Source organism: Macaca fascicularis, chromosome 8, assembly GCF_037993035.2.
Source record: "Macaca fascicularis isolate 582-1 chromosome 8, T2T-MFA8v1.1".
Classification (NCBI taxonomy): Eukaryota; Metazoa; Chordata; class Mammalia; order Primates; family Cercopithecidae; genus Macaca; species Macaca fascicularis.
Genome location: NC_088382.1, coordinates 33755948 through 33775829, shown reverse-complemented (window position 1 = coordinate 33775829; position 19882 = coordinate 33755948). Strand labels below are relative to the sequence as shown.

The window sequence follows — 19882 nt, the reverse complement described above, 5'->3', positions numbered from 1 at the left end:
TATGTCACCTTGACAGACACCAAGGATTCTTGTCTATTGGAACACAGAATTCAGGGGAGGGATGGGCCAGTAACAATTGCAAGCTAGTCCATGAAAGTAGGGCGGACACACACACACGCCCTGGGTCCAGGTGAGTCTGAAGCCCAGGTGTGATTAATTGGCAATATAATGTTCATTTTGTGAACTGTTAAGATTCTTTTCAAATTCCTTTGTCATTTTGTTATAGACATGGAAAGCATGGTATTTAATTTCAGATGCCACTTTTATAGTTATATCAGTTCGACATTAACAAGGAAGGGTTCATTTGGTAATCACACAAAAAGATGGGCTTAGTTACCATCTTTCTGGAGCCTACAAATTGGGACATTTTGCATGGGAGCAAGAGGCAACAGCGTGCCTTTTTCTTATTCCAAGTTCTTGATTCCAAAAGACATACTGCATTCATTCCTGTTCAGTAGTGACACAAAGGATAACTTTGCACAGACCCTAATGAAGCTGGTATTTGACTGGTGAGTGGAAATGTATTTGGAGGTCACACTAGGTTAGTAAATGCCATCCAGGCTTGTCACTTGCACATCACGAAATGACTATCATCAGCATGGGGAAGATCGGAGCGCTCATCCATCCCAAGGCCTCCTGTAAAAAATCATAGGTGACTGTGTTCAGCCAGTGACTGGCTGGGATGGAGTCCGGGCAGTCCTGAGGCAGCAGAGCCCCTTAAGAGCTCACTAGCCTCTATTCCTTAGCTGTTTGTCCAATCTCTGGCGCCTGAGTTGGAGCTCACAGGTGGACCAAAGGCAGATCAGGCCGGCCTGAGGGCCATGCTGGCGTGGCCTTCTAAGCCTCGGCCCAGGAAAGCTTTTGACCTTCTAGTTACGTGAGTTGGAAGGCAGTGGACACAGCCTGCATGTGGTGGCTAGGCCCCTCTGCAGGCAGGCTGTGAGAGCCTAACTGCGAGTCATCTCAGTGCCCAGCAAGACGCAGTAGTGGTTGTTGCCACTGCTTGGATGTAAGCAGTATTTTTTTGCTTTCTCCTTTTGAGGGAAAAAGAGTAGGTGAGAGTGTATATAAAACACAATTGTCTTGGCAATTGGTGCCTGGTTTTTCACTTACTTTTTTTTTTTTCTTAAATATGGTTTTAGAGACAGGGTCTTGTCCTGCTGCCAAGGCTTGAGTGAGTCATGGCTCACTGCAGCCTCGACCTCTTGGGCTCAAGCTGTCCTTCCTTCTCGGTCTCCTGAGTAGCTAGGACCACAGGTCCTAGTGCACCTGGCTAATGTTAAAATTGTAGAAACAGGGTCTTGCTACATTGTCCAGGCTGGTCTCAAAACTCCTGGGATCAAGCAAGCCTCCTGCCTCAGCTTCCCAGTGTTGGGCATTACAGGTGTGAGCCACCATGCCTGGCGTAAGATATATTTAAGTCAGCAGAATGCCTAAGTGACATTTTAATATAACTAACTCAGAAAATCTTGAGTCAAGCTTTGTAGGCTGAGGTAGATTCCCTCTGCCTCTGGTGTCCTTTTAGCTCACCAGCCGCTGTGGTCGTGCCTTTGCAGGCTTATTCTCTGGCTCTCCCTGGTGTCTGCTTCCTCCTTTAATCTCTTTGTGCCTAAGCTCAATGGCCAATGCTTAGCTCTGCCGAAGCCTGAAAATGGGAAGGAAATCTGCTGGCCTCTTGTCTGCAGTGTGGGATACATGTAGTTGGTCTTGCTAAAAAAGAATTTGTCAAGCAATGGTGTGAGAGCTGGAATAAACACTTTATTTTTTAAAAATGACAATAGAAAAGTACCTTTAAACAGTTATGAAAGCAGAAGAGACTGTGCAGAAGCAGCTGTGTACCGTAGAGGAGCACAGGCATCTCACCAAGACCGAGTGGCACTGAGGGCATAAGCAGGTCCTTGAACACCAAAGTGGATCCGTCACAAGTCCCCGAGCTAACTGCCCTTTCCCCTTATTTACGCTAAGAAAGAGCCCTTCACTCCTGGCCTTGGTTTTTTTGTGGTGACCTTTAAAAGCTTCTTGACATCTTTATTTCCAATGGAAAGTAACAAAACAAAAACCCAAACCAACCAGGTAATCATGACATTGAAATTTTCAACGTAAGCCGAGCAGATCAATAGGAAAAGACTGTGATTGTGTTTGGCAGCTGAATTTAGGTCAACGTGATTTTACAAATGGCTTCTGCACAAGGGGAGAGGTTGAGCTGTCATGAACTCTGGAGATGTCAACTGACACCACCAGACTGACTTTGGCTTTGACGAAGTCTGTACAGAACTGGTTCCAAATGCCCACTGCCTCCGTCTCCTGTGCGGTGTGGCATCTCGTCTCACAGTGAGCAGACGCCATTTGCGAGCTCATGGGATGTGGTCGGTTTGGCCTAGTGCCGCAAGAGTTGGGAATACCAGCTCAATTCAGCCAATGTTTTGCAAACATCACTTTGGAGATAAGAGACATGAGCTGCCCACTGCAGCCAAGCGGGTTGGGCATAGCCAGCCCCTTTATGGGCCAGGGCTGGCCTCCCAAGCCAAGGTTTTCCGTTACCAGTGAGGCAGGCTCTGCGCTTCCACTGGGGGAGAGGGATGCGGGGCTGGCTTGTGGAAGGTGGGTTAGGCATCGAGTGGCTACACGTACAGGAGAGTGGAAACATAAAACTGTACAAACTCACACTTGGCACACAGTTGATACAGTCACAGCCGGAGCTGCCAGGGCTTTCTAAGGGCACACTCCGCAGTTCTTACCAACCATGTTTTCTTGCCCAGTTGTGAATAAGCCATAGGTAGAAGCTCCTGGAGGCTTCTGGTTGATTGTCTTGCAGGGCTGTCCTACTAGAACTGGGATCCTAGACCTAACACTGCAGATAACAGTTCTGTTTCTAACACCTACCACCTACTAATTTACCCTGGACTTCGGCCAGGCACAGATTTCTATATATTCACAATACAATTCAGGAAATTTTGATATCTGGAAACATGCCTCAAACATGCAACTTACTTCAGAGGAAAAAAATAGATATTTTTAATTACAAGCATTCAAAAGTCAAGCACAAAAACTGTGATCCAACCCAGTGTAAGATTGTCCATCCCAGCATACTTAAAATGTTTGGTATAAAAATACTCACTTTTCTTGGTTTTATTGTTGACTTCTCTTACGTTTCGTTTGAAAATATCTCCAAACTGTACAGAAATTTCAGACCATGCATTCACAAATAACACGCTATTTCTTATAATTATACAGTGTAAAAGAGTAAAACATTTTTATTATATTTTTTCTTCGAGAAAAACAGATGTGTGATAGAGGCTGTGGCAAAGTCTTGAAGGGATCAAAACTGGGCAAGGTTTTTTCAAGCCTGAAACAGAAAGAAAACATGTTAGGAGAGCAGGTGTCAACCGCTCCCTGGTTGTGATGGCTTCGTCCTGGAGAGGCTGTGGGTGGGAGAACGATGGCTTAGATGACAGTGTGCAGACGTGTGTATACAACATATTTACTGACCACACACACACGTGTCAGTGGTCTCACCTTGATGAGATACATGGGGCAAGTCCTTGACTCCCACTCACAGAGCCCGACCCTGGCCCAGAGGTTTTCTTGAAACACATCTCAGCTATATTGTATTATTCAGTCACTCCTTTTCCTGCCATCTTACCAGCATGTCTCACACGTTTGAGAAGTTGTAGAAAAGGTGTATGCAGAAGGCAATCAGCTCAGCATATGCTAGAATTTTGTACAGGGAGATGCTTATTTGTGTGCGGAAAGAGGCTATAAAGAAAACAGATAATTACTGATAACCTATCTAAGTGTCCCAAGTTAGATTTTGTCCCAAGTTAGATTTGGGAAAATGTGTTTAAAGTCCTGAAATAAGAATATTTAGGTGACCACTGAAACATAGTGTACGGGATGAGCTTGTAAATGTTCCTTTCTATACAAACCAAATCTGTCCAACTTGGATCTGACCTGTGACCCAATACACCTTTTTCACTTCCCAGTTTTTGGACGACAGTACGAGTGGATAGCGGTAGTAACGGCCAGCGGAGCAGGGGCAGGCCAGGCAGAGCTTGCCACAGCGGGCCATGGATACTCCAGACCTCTGTGACGGGAAGCTAATACTTGCCTGTGTCTCTTCAGGTTGTGGCAAACAATACAGTTCTAGCACATCCGCTTAAGTATGCTTCCTGTAGACAGCCCTCAAGGCAGCCCAATCCAGACTCATCCCTGTGCACCCCTGCCCTGTCTCTGCCCTTTTACACCAACCTCCTCTCCTGTCCTCTCGGCTCATCTGCTCCTTCCACTCCACCATCTTAGGGCCGCTGGTGCGGATGTGTGCTCCTACCTTCAATCTTCATCCACTTTGCTTCAGGCAGCAAGACAACATTCCTAAATCACTCTCCACCTCTGCTTATCTTTCCAATGGCTTCCAAATCCCTAACACATCCTTCAAGGCCTTCAAAAGCCTGGCCGCAGGCTACTTTGAGCAAGAGCGTGCTGTGCCTCTTCTTACTTCCTCTCTTCTGTTCTAGTCCCCTCAGCACATACAGGCCCCACTGTCTTTCAGAACTCACGCCTCCAATCTCTCTGGCCTAAGGGCTTCCTCCTCTAAGCTCCTCGCAGGGGTTCTCACTGACCAGGGCACTTTGGCTTCCACAGGGATGATCCTGCATTATTTTCCTGACACCCTCTCCTCCTCCTGAAACTCCAGACAGTCACTTGCAGGTGGCCCAAATGCAAACCCTCCAAACACTTAGACTGTAGGACACACAAAACAGGAGTGATGGGTCATTTATGGCATGTGGCACCGAGACACGGGCCCCTGGGGTTGATGACATCTGGCCTGGGAGCAGGACACTAAGGGTGAGGACCCACTTTGGGTTCTGCACACCAGCCCAGAGGCACCCTGAGCCCTCCCTGGGTAGGCATGGCCCTGATGAGGGGGATGTGGCGCCTCCAGCTTTCCTGGGTAATGACCCAGGCGGCTGCGGAATGGCTGCCTAGGAGGGCTAATCTGAAGGGAAAAGGAACATGGGCAGGAGGAGGGCGGGAGCAAGTCTAGTTTTCTGGTCCTTCCGTAACTGCTTGTAAATGAGATCCTCGTATGGGAAAGGAATGTAGTCACACTACCACAGATGATCCCAGACTGAACAGAAGGTCAGAATGTGGCTATTTCAGTCCCTGTAAACAAGGAAGAGGTTTAGCTAGGAGCGGAGTTCAAACCTTGGAATGTCTTAACAAGGACATTTTCAACAGAATCCAAAGACATCCCGGAACACAGCCCCGCGGAGGGATGCGGGCTTAGGGTGGGGAACACATAAGGCTCTGATGAGGAGCAGGTTCTTCTTGCCGGGTCTTCCTGGAAGGGGCCGACTATGACACACAGGTGATGGGATGTCAAGACAGGAAGCAAATCTCCTTATCTCAGGTAAGTGGGAACAGTCCCAGTTTGAAGACACTGAAGAATGTCTCCTGGTCTCTTAAGGAATATTACACAATTCTAAAACACTGCATTTCGGGTCTCTGGTGGAACTCAGAACGCAAGGGCAGATGGGCCTGGGGTCAGGATGCTCGCTACCTGCCCCTCACTCTGCGGTCTCTTCGCACCCAGTCAGGGTCTCGGTCCAGTGCCTTAGGAGATTGTTCTCCCAGAGGAAAGACTCCCTTGATCCATCTGTGGCTCCTTGACCTAATTCCTGAGGATTCCTTCCCCAAGAGTTTCCCACGATTCCTCATTACCAAGTCAGATAAGGAATATTCTCCCCCAACTCCAAAGAAACGTGGACTATCATGTGGCAAAGGTTCCTAGTTAACAGCTTCAGTTTTCATTTAATACCTGTCAGCTTCGTCTTCAAAAACATCAGGCACTGATAAAACTTGTAATAGAGATTTTCAAACATGTCACTGAAAAAGTTCACGCTCTCTGAAGCCTTTAAGGGCCCGTGTGCAGTTTGGAGCTCCACTCCAGCCCTGGGGGCCCATGGAGAGTGGCCCATCTCTGCTCTACAAGGGTAGGTCACATCAGCAGTGTTGTCTGACCTCCAATTTGGGAAGAGAAAAGCCCCCTCCAAACTTGCCCCTGTATCCCAGGGAAGGCCCCAAGAAATGGTGAGCCCCACCTTAACACACAGTGCTGAGAAGGCCACGGCGCCCCTCCGTGCTGGCTGTCGCCACGCTCTCGTGCACATCCGGGGCATCTGCAACCTGACCCTCAGCTGCCCCAGGACTGTGACCCAGACCTGCCCTCCGTCACTAGACCCTTCCATGGCCTGCCAGGAAAGCTCCCCTGCTCCTTGCATTGTTGATACTTTGGTTGACTTGCTGCATTTAAAAATCATGACGTCGGCCGGGCGCGGTGGCTCACGCCTGTAATGCCAGCACTTTGGGAGGCTGAGACGGGCGGATCATGAGGTCAGGAGATCAAGAGCATCCTGGCTAACACGGTAAAACCCTGTCTCTACTAAAAATACAAAAAATTAGCCGGGTGCGGTGGCGGGCGCCTGTAGTCCCAGCTACACGGGAGGCTGAGGCAGGAGAATGGCGTGAACCCAGGAGGCGGAGCTTGCAGTGAGCCAACATAGCGCCACTGCACTCCAGCCTGGATGACAGAGCGAGACGCCGTCTCAAAAAAAAAAAAATCGTGACGTCTAACCAGCATTCAAAACTTGTGTAAGTGGAAAAAAATGTGTAAGTGGCTTAAATGACTTTTAAATATCCCCAGGAGGAAGAACAAAATCATGTCTTTTAAAAACGTTTGCGTGAGTTATGACTGTTAAGAGCCATGACAAAAGGAACAGCTAACACGCTAGAAGGCCGTGGGCCTAGTGGGATAGACCCAGCTGCCGTATGTGATGTGAAAAAAGCTTGGGTTAGTGCAAGAAACAGGCGCCCTGGGAAAAATGCCCCAAGTGCAGGGTCCAGCTCCCTGTCGGAAAGCTGCCTGGGGTGGTGGGAGGCAGGCTCCCCAGCGGAGCACACACCTAATGCCTGCTCCTGGGTGGGCACTGAGAGGTACCGTCAGAGTATGAAGTGACTTAAGCCCCTCAAATGCGGTCCCACCTCCTTGGCCAGAACTGCTTGGTTCTCTGTCCGCAGCAGGAATCTTGTTCCTTTCGGATCCATCTTTTTTTACAGGCCCCTCAGAGGGATGCTGCCTGCCGCTTTATTTAGGCTGAGACATAAACCGCCACAGACTTGCCCCTGGCGTTCCTGCCGCTCTAAGCCAGGCTTTCCAGAGACCCAGCAGCAAGGTCACCTCTGGGGATGCTACATGAGGATTTTTTTTAGACTACATTTCTGCTAGTAGCTAACGAACTGAGGAGTGACAGGTGATACCGACTGAAAAGACAGATCACCAAAAAATCATGACCTACTAAAAGGCCCACAGTCTGGAGAAATTCACTGAGAATTCTATGATTCAGTTATGCCCAAGGGTAATTATCCTGTGTCCCCAAGTCATCAAGAAATGGCTGATCATACTCAGTATAACTGGATTAATAAGATGGGGGGATATACACATTACATCTGAAACAATTTCCAACAAAATGATTAATTTCCCCCACAAAAGGTGACACTTAAAGGGAAAAGCTTCATTTCAGTAACATTTCCTTAGGTGGAATCCCTCACTCCAGGTGCTGCCGGATAGCCACATGTTCATGGTACCCAAATACTGGGGTGATGCACTTTAAAAACGTTTTAGTTGCTGTCCTGGGATGACCTTCCCTCGGCAGGCCGTGTTGGAGCAGATGTTAAAGAGCTCCGGGCAGAATCACCCGGGGTGGAGGGGCACGAACATCTGGAATGCCAGACCCCACCCCCAGAGGCCCACAGTTCCCATGTGTTCACACTGGCCAACACCGCCGTGCCCCACCCAGGCCATGCCGCCCCTCTGAGGGCTGGTTTAGCCCTGACTCTGTTACTCACCAGCATGCTCCAGTTTTGTAGAACAGCTAGAGAACAGTAGCCACCACTGAAGATTGCATTAATACCCACAAGACAGATTGCAGCCGCCATCACACAACTGGGACCTGGGATGGAGAAAGATCACCTGTTAACGGTGCACAGTCAAATCCACTTGGGGCTGCCTTGGTCTTGAACACCGGCCTGTTCTGAGGGCAGAGAGCCGAGAGGCAACGACAAAAGAGATCAAAGGCCTCTGCTGCTGAGCTGAGGATGAGAGGCTGCTGCAGGATGGCCTTGGATATGCGACATGAAAAGCTCTCAGCCAGGAAAACACACTGAGGAGTTGGTGGAGCAAGTGAGAGGAGACTGCTGGGGGCCAGCAAGGAAGGATATTCCAAGAAAAGCATGTGAACTCTTCACTGAGGGTGCACTAGGAGGCTGCGGGCCCAGCAAGCAGGACTCTGCACCCACATCTCTGTGGCTGCATCCCAAGGGCTGTGGCCTAGACCCCGAGGACCGTCCAAAAGCCCTGCAGGGGAAAGGCATGGGACCTGAGGCCTCCAACAGCAAGATCACAAACAACTGCCTCCAGGAGGCTTCGAAACACAGCAGCTTTGGTCAGCCCAAGGCCATAAGAAATCCCTGTCTGTCACAGGCACCAAGGACTAAACTTTGCTCCAAGCACCTCCTGGAAAACAAAAACTAAAAGGATGCACATTTGTGAACCCATCTGGCTACTCCCTAGGGTCTAAGAATTTTGAAATACGAAGGTGCAAAGACCCAGCAAAGAATCGGTTTCTAATATTCCCCCTGCAGGCACAGCTGTCCCCGAGCCGGCTGGTTAGAGCAAGGATTCCACCAGGGAAGGAAGCCCAATTCCCTGCATGTGGACACCAGTGGTCTATTTCCCACTAGCGCTTCTCAGATCTCCCTTACTGCAGACCGACCGTGTCCAGTACGCGAGGCTTTGAGAACTGGAGCGCATAATGCACTGCTGCGCACTGTCCGGGTTCCCCAGAAAGGTGGCACTGGCTCTCCTGGCACCTCCGAGTGGCCCCACCAGGACTCTTCAGGGGGAGGGGACTGCCTGTGCTGAAACCCAGCTCTGGAATCAAGGGTGAGCCTGAAGACTACCTCCCTAGGACATCTCTCTCCTCAGATTTAAGGAAGAAAATACTTTCCCCAGAGCTTCACTATACAACATGAGTGTGATTCTAGTTTCCTAGTAAAAGTTGGGTTATGAGAACAGGAAAATAATTATCTTTGCACATGAAACCTATCAGCTCACCCAACCTCTCCAGCCCCTCCACACGGGAGGGAGAGCACGAGCCACCCAGAGCTGCAGAGCCAGGCCCCGCCTCCCGGGAGGCTGCATTTTTAGGATGATTAAGAAGTCTCTGGGCTTCAGCTAATCAGTGCGACTCATACAAGTACTGGGATCTTGGGACCCTCCCTCTCCTCCATGTCCCCAGGAGCATAGGGGACAACCTGCTCGTGGGACCTCAACAACAGCTGTCTGCACCCCCGGGGTTCCCTGGGGTGGGGCAGTGACATGAGCCAGAGTCCGGCCAGGAACTGCTCTCAGGAGTCGTGCAGCCCCCGGCCCCATGGCCCGGTCTGAACCTGTGGCTGCCCTCTGTGAACTTCCTCCAGGGAAGTCAGGCAGCGCTGCTGGTGCACATGCTCAGGAGGCTCCAAGGACTCCAGACAGAGCCACAGAAAACAGACAACGGGCAGGAGCAGGTTGGGGGCTGCAACTTTCACTGCATTTGGTTGTCACGTGGTTTGCAGAGGAGCTTGGTAAGTGCTTGTGATGTGGCACAGTCCAGAGGACAGTGGTGGCTGGAGGGGCACCCACCGCATCCACAGGACTGGCAGCAAGGGGGGTCTTCAGGCCCACCCCAACTTTAGAACTCAGATGGGAACTGTAACAGACCCCAGAGCTGGAAGGAATCGCAGAACCAGGCTTGCGTCTCCTCACTGGGGAAGTGGAGAAAGGTCTCTGAGGGCCCTGCGCGCTCTCCCAGTGATTCCTTAGTGCCGCACAGGAGCCACGCCTGCTGCACTTCCAGTCCATTTACTTTAAGATTACAGGAGTTAAATGTTTTCCACACCTCACTAAAGGAGTGTGTTCTGACAAAGAAACCCCGCATAAAGCTGGCGAAGTTCTAGGTCTTTGCTGAGATGTCACCTCAGGCGGACCCTGACTGCTCTGCTACCTCGAAGCAGAAGGCACAGAAGTGCCGGCCCCACCACACAGCACTAAGCTGCTTACTGGCCTTACTGTTTATTCCCTGAATACCATCACCACCCAAACTATTATGTCTATTTGACTACCTGTTACCCATCTCCTCCCTGAGACGCTGCAGCTGCTCACTGTATCAGCCTTAGGTGTGACGGACACTTACGGCGTTAGTAGCCTTAGGTGTGATGTGCAGACCTCACAGCCTCATACTGGTTGCTGGGTGCACCGCAGTGTGACAGCGTGACATGGACACGAGGCTTTCTTCTAAGGGGAGGCCAGGGTGACAGCAGGAGCCACCGCAGCTGTCTGGGCCTCGGGAGCCCCAGTGCCTTTCCTCCTTGTTAAGCTCTAAGCTCCACCTGGGCACCAGCACCTGGGGCTCCACTGAGGATGACTCCAAGCTCACGGCCAAAGACAGGCAAGGCCGTTCCACCCAAAACAGAAGAGAAGGTTAAAACAGCTCCAAATTCCGCTGTGTTCTCTGTTCTCTCTTGCCATTTCCTTCTCCAATTTGGGGAGGCTGTAACTACATGTGCTTATAATTTCTGGGCTCTGGTCCCAGTCCATGGCCAGGAAAATTTCAAGAGTCCTGAAAGAAGACCTCCCCCTGCATCCCATTTGGCTCCCAAACGCTGGTTCTTCCCTTTCATGAACAGTTCAATTCTATTTGAATATCCTTCAAGGAAAGTTGCCTCACTCTCACTGCACATAAGGAGTGACGACAACATTGCTCATGCTCTCCTGTTCTCACTCTATCTGGAAACTGACTATTTTCAATGGTGATTCTGTATTCTGGGCTCTCTGGCACATGGCTGGACCATCAGCAAAACTCCAGTGATGCAGACAGAGCCTGTGGCCAGACTCAACACCATCCGTCAGCAAGAGGCGGAGCAAATGAAAACACCGGTAACATCCTGTCCCCCTCTGACCACCCCTCTCCTGATGGCCTTGCTTATGCCACAGCGACAGCATGCACATGGCCTGTACCTGCTCTCAGCTTGGCTGTCCTCACAGCAGGCTGGTCTTGCAGGATCGTGTGCAGTAACTCCCTCTCTTGTCCATGTGTCCACAGTTCTCTGCATTAGAACTTAGCCTCCTGAGGGGCACAGGCCTGTTTTTTCATTTTCCTATCTTGCACACAGCAGACACAACACGTTTGTCTAGAGAACAAAGTGCGTATTTACATTTCTAATCTAGTCACTGATTTCTCTTTAGCACTAGGAAGTCCAAGTAGATAAATGAAAAATCCTTGAAGGGCCTCTGGGAGTGCAGGCCTGGCCTTTGAGGATTTGGAAGGACGGCATCACTCCTGCTCGTCTTCTGTTCTTTCCATGCTTGGAAAACGAGCTGGGGAAGAAAGCCCTGTCCGCCGAATGGAGACAGCCACATGAGCCTCTGCCAGTGAATGGTATGTGCCTTTCATCTGGCCTTTTTGACAGACTTGTTCTAGTTTAAAAATGTTTATATTAGCTCATCAGCACCACTGTTTCCAACTCTAATTTACTTTTGCCTAAGATTACACAGCTTGGATTACAGGGCATCTTGGAAAGGACTTGATTCAAGAGGCTAGAAGGAGCTGAAATAGTAGATCTGCACTGAGCTGGTCTAACTTGAGATGGGCTGGGAGACTGGACTCTCCCGCGGGCAGGAATAATGGGCGCCATTATCCATACTCCTTCCTCACCTGCTCCCCACAGGCTCCGAGGAAGGAGTCTGGCCCATGGCCCAAGCTTAGCTCAGAACAAATGATTCATCCACGGGAGACATTACATATTCTTTTTTTTTTTTTGGAGACAGTCTTGCTCTGTTGCCCAGGCCAGAGTGCAGTGGCATGATCTTGGCTCACTGCAACCTCCACTTCCCAGGTTCAAGTGCCTCAGCCTCCCTAGTAGCTGAGATTACAGGCGCCCACCACCATGCCTGGCTAATTTTTGTATTTTTAGTAGAGACGGGGTTTCACCTTGTTGGCTGGGCTGGTCTCAAACTTCTGGCATCAAGTGATCCACCTGCCTCAGCTTCCCAAAGTGCTGGGATGACAGGCGTGAAGCACTGCGCCTGGCCCATTACATATTCTTATTCGGATCTTACAGGGCTTTTATAAGCCGTACTTCCAAAGGAGGGCAATTGTTCATCCTTCTAGTAGCCATTGCTGAAGGGTCTGTGAGAAATGATTTGGAAAAAAATTAGGTGAGCAGATACAAATGAAACCCAGGATCTCTGTCACTGGAACCCACGCAACTGCTTCACAATGGATGTCTTCTCTGTGGCCTACATAAATTCTTAAGGGGAAAAAAGCCGTTCCTTAGGTCCCAGGCCAGCATCCTTTGCCAACTTCTCTACCAACTGAAATCGCCAAGTCGAAGGTCTTCTCTCACCACGCTTGATTTTCCTAGAGCATCTGACAGAAGTGGCTGGCGCCCCTTGCTCCTCCAGCTCCCGCTCCACTCTCTGGGGGCTGCTCTTTCTCTGTTGACTCTTGGCTCTCAGATGTGCTCGGCAAGTGGCCTCTCTCCCAGTTTCATGAACTTCCTCAACGGTCAGTTTATGCCGAGGGCCAGGTCCATGTTTCAAGCCATGCCCTCTCTTGTGTGCTTCAGAATTTCCAGTTACCTCATCCTAGACACCTCCAGTTGAACACCCTACCAGCCTGACAATGGAGAGCTCCACACACTGTTATGGAAGAGGGAGGTGCTCTCAGCAGGGTCCGTGTGAACAGTGCCCTCTGGAGTTGTAAGGCAGTGCTGGGCACCATGGTAACGGAGAGGTTCCTATGCAACCAAATAAGTAAGGCTTTGGGATCTGTACTTAAAAGTTAATTATGGGTACACAAAGACGAAACAAGGACTTACGAAATTCTGGACTTCATAGACCCTAGACTAGATCTAAAATATAGTCTTATAGCTTAAAAATGGTATTCCCTGTAGCAAAAAAAATCTCTCTTAAAAAGCAAACTTTTAGAATTCACAAGTATTTTAAAATAACATTTTATCTATCACTAAATGTTAACTAATAAAGGCCATTTAAGAGACAATTACCATTTTCTAACACTATCATTTTAAAAGGGTACTTAAGCGCACACACACACGACATGTAATTTCAAAATAAAGGACAAACAAAAGTAGCTACAAGAAAAGCAGCTAGTACATTGTCTGGGTTTTTAAATATCATCACAGATTCATGTGCAGTATCACACACGAATACTCATCCAAGAGGATCTCTATATGTGGGAGCCTCTGGTTTCGTTTCTGGCTAAGAGGTTAGGATATGGTTCCCCCAAGCATGAAACATTAGTCTCCTAAGATTCCGTGAAAAAAGGATGACCTGGTTTCAAATAAGCTTGAGGAACACTGTGTACCAGAGCCCCTCCTCTTAAATATTCATGATGTTCATACGGTAATAAAGGCTCCGAGAATCTCTGGGTAAAGAAATTTGTTTCACTGACCTTGGAAGGATTTGTGTACTTCACCTGCGATCACCCCTGAGAACTATTATTATTTGGCTACACTCGAATATGAAGTATTTGGGTTAAAATATGAAATACGTTGGGTTAGAGGAAAAGTAGACACAATTTTAGCTTACTGATGCTGATGTCCTAAAGCACAGAGCACTCTCTCTCAACTTTCCTATCCCTACCATCAGAGAAAGAGCTGTGAATGGCCTGGTGGCTGCTGGGCTATGACTGGCTGCTCTGTAAGCTTCTGACACTCTCATGCCCATTACTCATCTCTCTACTGTCTGCTGAGACCTCTCCTTTGCGAACACAGAAGGGGTCTTCTGACTCGGACCGGAGCTCATCCAAAAGGGCCGGCCTCCTGTGTGATGAGAACTTCAAATGAAGTCCACACCCAGCAGTCCCCCCAGATCTTGAAGGTGACCTGACCCACCAACCGAGACTTCAGGTCAACAGGGCGACTCACCTGTATAAAATAAACCCTAGCACTTTTTACAAATCTTATTCAATGCTCTCTTTCTTCTTCACTGACAGGGCATGGACCTGCGCAAGGCCAGCTCTAGTGAGGGGTCTGAAACATTTCTCCACGTAGGTGGACTGTAAGTCGACCAGGGGCCTGTTCTTTCCACAGAACGCCTCTCCAGGATAGTCTATCTAAATGGCTTCAAATGATCTAACAAAGGCACATGGACTCAGTATTAAGGTGGAAAAAGAAAAGGAACGCTAGTTTAGTTTGGAAGTATTTTTGTCTTTGAATAGAAGGTCTCCAAGGAAAGGCCCATGACACTATTGTAAAATCAGGTACACAATGATGCCATTGCCATGATCTCTTCAGCATTTCTAACAGGACGAGGATCAGGCCCCTCCCTCTTCTCATTTTCCTTCCTATTTTGTGAGGGAACTATGTAAACCAAGAGAAGGCTGATGGTGGAACTATAACATTGTAAAAACTCGAAGTATTAGACTCTCCCAATTCACATAGTAAATTAGAGTTTAGAAAAACAGTGCCTTGTACTTCACAGAAATTCAGAATTTCTGAATTACAGAAGGCATTTGGTATTCTGTAGAAATGGAGAAAAGGCATTTGGTAGTTCTCTGAAGCAAAGTTAGGCCTACAATGGCACAAAAATGCCCATTTAGGATACCGCTTCCTTCATGCTGAAAAGCTTAAAGGAAAGCCTGCCGGAACTGTGCACTGCACCTTTGGTAGGAAAACGAGGTCCTTCAGAACGACGAGAACTTTGGACATGAGGTAATGCAGGGAAACTCATTCTAATAAATCTCCCATAATCAGCTACTGTGTAAACGAGTGGATGACTCCTCCTGTAGATTAAGGTTTTGGTTTAATGCTGGCAGCAGGTGAACTACAATTACGTAATATAACGTTCTGACAGCTGTTCCACAGAAACTAGCACTGGCTGCTTATTTCTAAGTGGGGAGGCCAGGTACTGGTTTCGTAAGTTAGACTCAAACAGACTAGCACCCATACCTAGGTGAAAACTTCCTCTCGGAAAAGATGCACCGCTATGTAGTTCAAGTGAGTTTAACAAAGACGGACAATCAAAGGAGGTGCATAAGGTGTGGGTGCAGAGAAAGGAGGAGAGCTGCATTCGTGGCACATCCACCATGTACGGATGCGTAGCAGGGGCTTCACACATTCCACAGGAAACTGAGTACTTACATAGTATTCAGCAGAACTGACGGGACTTCCAGCCCTGAGAAGTAGCCTCGGAGGGAGGGAGCCAGCGCATCTGAAAAGACATGTGGGGAGAAGGCCGTGAGCCAGGGCTCCCCAGCATATCCCCATTCTCACAGAGGGTCCTGCTTGGCTGCCACTGCCCCACTGTTCCAAGATGGTACCCACTCACACTAGCCTGTGAGGGTCTCTTCCCCAAGGGGCTGAAAAGCATCAGAGCAGTGTCCTGAGAGGCGTTCCACACACCCTTATGAACACACGGGCAAGCTCTCCAAGGAAAGCACCCACCTCGAGAAGCGCCCGAGGTTCCACCAACTCCTCTGCTCTCATCTTCCTTTTAAAGGTTAGCAGCCATTTTGAGGCTAACATCTGGCACAGTGAACTCCTTTTCCTGGGCCTAGGCTGGTGAAAGCCTATCTAAGGGCTTTCTAAGCAGAGTGTGGAAACAGCTGCTTTGGGGAGGAAGGGGCAGTTCATGACCCCATCCACGCCAGTGGCTGGCCAGGACTTCTTTGTGATTCCTGTTCCTGTTCTTTTAGAAAAAGCGTTCCAGCTTCTTGGTACTGTGGGTGTCTGGTACCCCAGGCTCTCTGCTCACCCTGCTAAGGAGATGGGCCTACAGCCTTTAGCAAGTAGCCCCCCAGGTGGGACCAGCAGCCCTGTCTCTTCCCTTAGCTTTCCAAAGTGGAAGGCCAGCCGCAAACACAGGTGGATCGAGCAACACTTTGTCCACCTGGCAGCACATTCCAGGTCCTATGCCAAGGCAAACGTGGAGGGGGGGAAAAAATGGTTGGGCGCAGTGGCTCACACCTGTAATCCCAGCACTTTGGGAGGCCAAGGCGGGCGGATCACCTGAGGTCAGGAGTTCGAGACCAGCCCAATCAACATGGAGAATCCCCATCTCTACTAAAAATACAAAATTAGCTGGGCGTGGTGGCGCATGCCTGTAATCCCAACTACTTGGGATGCTGAGGCAGGAGAATCACTCGAACCCAGAGGGCAGAGGTTGCAGTGAGCTGAGATCACGCCACTGCACTCCAGTTTGGGAACAGAGCAAGATTTCGTCTCAAAAAAAATGAAACAAAACAAAAAACAAAAGGGCAACTGCACTTAGTCCTTAACGGCATCCATCACTGGCCATGTCAGTTTCGGACACAGGAAGGAGACGCCCGCCTGTCACCGCTCTTCCTTTCACACGGAGGCGGCACGGTCTCCCCATGACCACCATGAGCGGCCCAGAAGCACGGCTGGAGTGGAGAAGGCAAGGCCTGCAGGGCCAGGTGAGGCAGTGCCCTCCTGCAGGGTGGCAGAGGAGGACTTACTCAGATCTCCAAAGCTTAACGATGAAGCAGGAGCCATTCTTGCCGAAAGGGAGGTGCAGGGGGGTCTGGGAAGCAGCGCTGCACAACGCTGGGCTCTGAAGGGACTGGTGGAAAGCTCCTGCCTCATCTTGTTTTACAGGTGTGGACACCAACTGAGGTCTGGGGATTCTCAATGACCTGGGTCACAGGGCCCAGTGGGGTCAGAATCCAGGATGAGGTCCCATGAGATCCCCAAACTTGATTCTAAAAGCAGGGATGTCTAGAAATTGGGTCCTAGAGAAATCCGACAGCACCCTGACCTTGCCCCTGGTCCGAGCACAAGAAGGCCTGGGAGTCTCTTCCCCACGGGCCTCCTCATGAGCGGTTCTTTCCTCGCTGGCCTGAGTCTGGAAATGCAGGTTTAGGACACGATGGAGCTTCTGCCTGCACGACTCCCTCAGGCTGCCTGTGCATTGGGTCTCCTCTGGCGACCATGGCAGATATGACCAGAGATCAGATGACCAGCACGAGCAGGCTCCCTGTCCTCAGGGCCACCAGCTGGTAGCAAAGCTCATTTAAGGCAGGGCCGGGGTCACTCCCAGCACTCATTGCAATTACAGGGACAAGGGTCAGAAACTTCCCATGCAGGGAGGCTGGAGAACACATTCCTCTGGGAAATTAGAAGTGTGTTCAGAACAAAAGGAGGGCAATAGTGGGGAAGATGGGAGTGAGGTAGGGACGGGCAGGGAGGGGGACAGAAGAGTCCAGGGAAGGAGAAGGAGAGCAGAGGTGGGAAGAAGAAAGAACTCATACCTACCCATGGCTCACGGCCTGGTGCATCTGAATCCACTTGCTCACTAAGCAAAGAGCAGAGTTGGAGCTGCCTTCCTGAGACAGGTGAGAAAGGATGGGGCGGGGACACAGAGCCCCCATGGCAGGTGGGGGCTGGACACCTAAACACACAGTAGAGGGTGATGGGTCTGTGTGCACTGGGACAGTGTGGAGCGCAGTGGTGCAACTGGTGCGGCCTGGGTGTGGGTTGGGGCACTGAGCCCCGACGAGGCCAAGACACAACGGTGTTTCACAGGAGACACAGGAAGGGGAGGGCTGCCCAGGGAGGAGAGTCGCACAGTGGATGGCATGGTTCTGCTTTCGGTGCAGGTGACTGCGAGAAGGAAGCCCGGCCCCAGCCTCTCTGACCAGCTCTCGCACACAGCCCTCACGTTCTCACTCGCACAGGTGCCTGCGGGGTTGGGGACGAGCGTGCAGCCCGTCGTCAGGCTCTAGTCAGCCTGGTCGAGGCGCACTCCAGAGTGATATGAAGGCGGGTTCCGAGCTGTGGGGTCCGGGGAGGCTGTGCTCAGCTGAGGAGTGAGGACGCCAGCGATGCAATAGGTGGCTGCTCCTCAGAGTGGATGTGGTGGCGGGTGGCGGACACACAGAGACCCCTGAATTCATTGCTCTTGTGTCTCAGGCTAGGACACTACGTGCTTGCCAAGTGGGGGGCTCTTCTCACCGCATCCACAGACACCCAAGGCTGCCTCGTCTTCCAGCCTGAGAGGCTGCGCTGCGCCCAGCTTCCAGCAGAGGGCAGTGCCCCCCAGGCCAAGTCTGAGCGGCTCATCCAGGTTCCTGCACTGCAGCCAGGGAGAGCGGCAGGGCTCATGGTGCACAGCAGAGTTCGGGCAGCTGGCCCAGGTGGGGGGGAACAAGCTCCTCTGCGCTAATCACTGTGTGGGGGTAATGAGGAGAGGGTTCTCTCTTAGCCCCATTCGGGCTGCTTGTTCTGCTCGGCTTTTGGCCCCAGGTCACTCCTGCTCATCCCATAAGGGCTGCTTTACAGTGCTTAACAGGGGAAAACCTACATTCCCTCCAGACTGCGTGCGTCAAGGTCCTCTCCAAACAGTTCAGCAGGCTAGTTTAGGGCTCCTCATTAGAATAATGTAGGGCTGGCCTTCCATGCAAGGCAGTGGCCCCTGACATTTCTTCATGCCATGTGCAGAAAACGTATGTGTACACACACACACACACACCCTTTCTCTCTTCCCCCATAGTTCTCTCAAATGTGCACACTCAGTCTTGCACACAATTCCAGGGGCTTCTCAAGACCCTGTGAGAAACTTTAACACAATATACTTAACCAAACTGACCCTGATACTTAGTCTGTGCCAGAGACTGCGCTAAGCACTTCACACGGCCTGTGACATCTAAGGCAACATGGACGACCCTGGGAATCTTCTCCACTAGAATTTAACAATAGTAGTAACAGTTGTTACTATGTTAGAGTTCACTACCCAGGGTCACACTGTTTGGGATTCTACCGTCACTCTTCTTCAGGAATGCTCTGAAAATGCAGTGCCCCTGCATGGCTAACACTGTAAGTCTCCAACACTTAGCATGGTGACGGACTGGACAACAGGAGAGCACCAAGACACCCAGGAAAAGCAGCAGCTCAGAGTAAAAATCAAATGGAATGCTAGAGAAAGCGGCAGCCACCCATAAAAATAATTTCCATCCTTTCCCATTTATAGATGAGAAAATGAAAGGCCAGAGGATTAAATACAGACAGAATTTATGTTCCTAATACTGATGCCAAGGACAGGAAGACCTTGACTAGTCTCGGGAGGATGCCCTGCCTGAAGCACCAGCCTTTCTGCAGTGGTGAGTGACTGGCACAGGGTAAAACACTACAGTAATGATTTCCACTGCACTGTCCCCTTTCTAGGGGCTGAATCCCACTATCATACCTGCCCTTAGAAGAAGTCACAAGAAGTGCTTAGCAGGTGACTGGCTCAATTAATAGTCACTACTGAAAGTAAACACTCTCTGGTTTGACTGTTTTCTTCTCTGGGGAATGAAGGGTAAACCCAGACAGTGGTTCTCAGGTTCCTGGACCATCAGCATCACCTGGGAACTTGTCAGAAATGCCAAAACTCTGGGAGGGGCCTCCAGTAAACAGCACTGTAACCAGCCCTCCAGGTGATCACCAGGTACATGCTCAAGTCTGACAGATGCTGCTCTTAAAGTTTCGAAAAGTATGGCTGGACGAACATTGGTCTAGAAATGCTCTATGTCAAGGACATTAGAGAGAAATGCACAGTTTGGTTCCTTCAGCAGTTTCTTGATACATATCGGCACAGTAAGGGCTCCGAGAAGTTCCGTAAAGAAACCTGTTTGACTTGATCTAGACCTGTGCTGCCCAAGTTTATCCAACTGCAGGATCTCTGGATTATGGAACAGCTGTGCATCCCTGTGGGTGTTGAGAAATGCTTGTCTGGAAGGCCCCCTGCAGTGGTAGCATTTGG

At 50.1% G+C, this 19882-nt stretch overlaps 1 protein-coding gene across 5 annotated transcripts in view; it reads right to left on the bottom strand.

Annotated features, from left to right (window-relative positions):
* Window positions 1–1738: 1738 nt before the first annotated feature.
* The window catches only part of RBPMS (RNA binding protein, mRNA processing factor), a 188834-nt gene continuing 170690 nt past the window's right edge, over window positions 1739–19882 (bottom strand). For 2 of the 5 annotated variants that reach the window (XM_065519038.2, XM_074000626.1), the window contains exons 7-9: window positions 15262–15331; window positions 7906–8009; window positions 3230–3346 (exon numbers count right to left, since the gene is read on the bottom strand). In XM_065519038.2, coding sequence (XP_065375110.1) covers window positions 15269–15331 — 63 coding nt within the window. In that variant the 3' untranslated portion in view covers window positions 3230–3346; window positions 7906–8009; window positions 15262–15268. Of the gene's footprint in view, window positions 3347–7905; window positions 8010–15261; window positions 15332–17394; window positions 18308–19882 lie in introns of those variants that run through there. The other 3 variants (XM_074000628.1, XM_074000627.1, XM_074000625.1) reach the window with 3 other exon arrangements.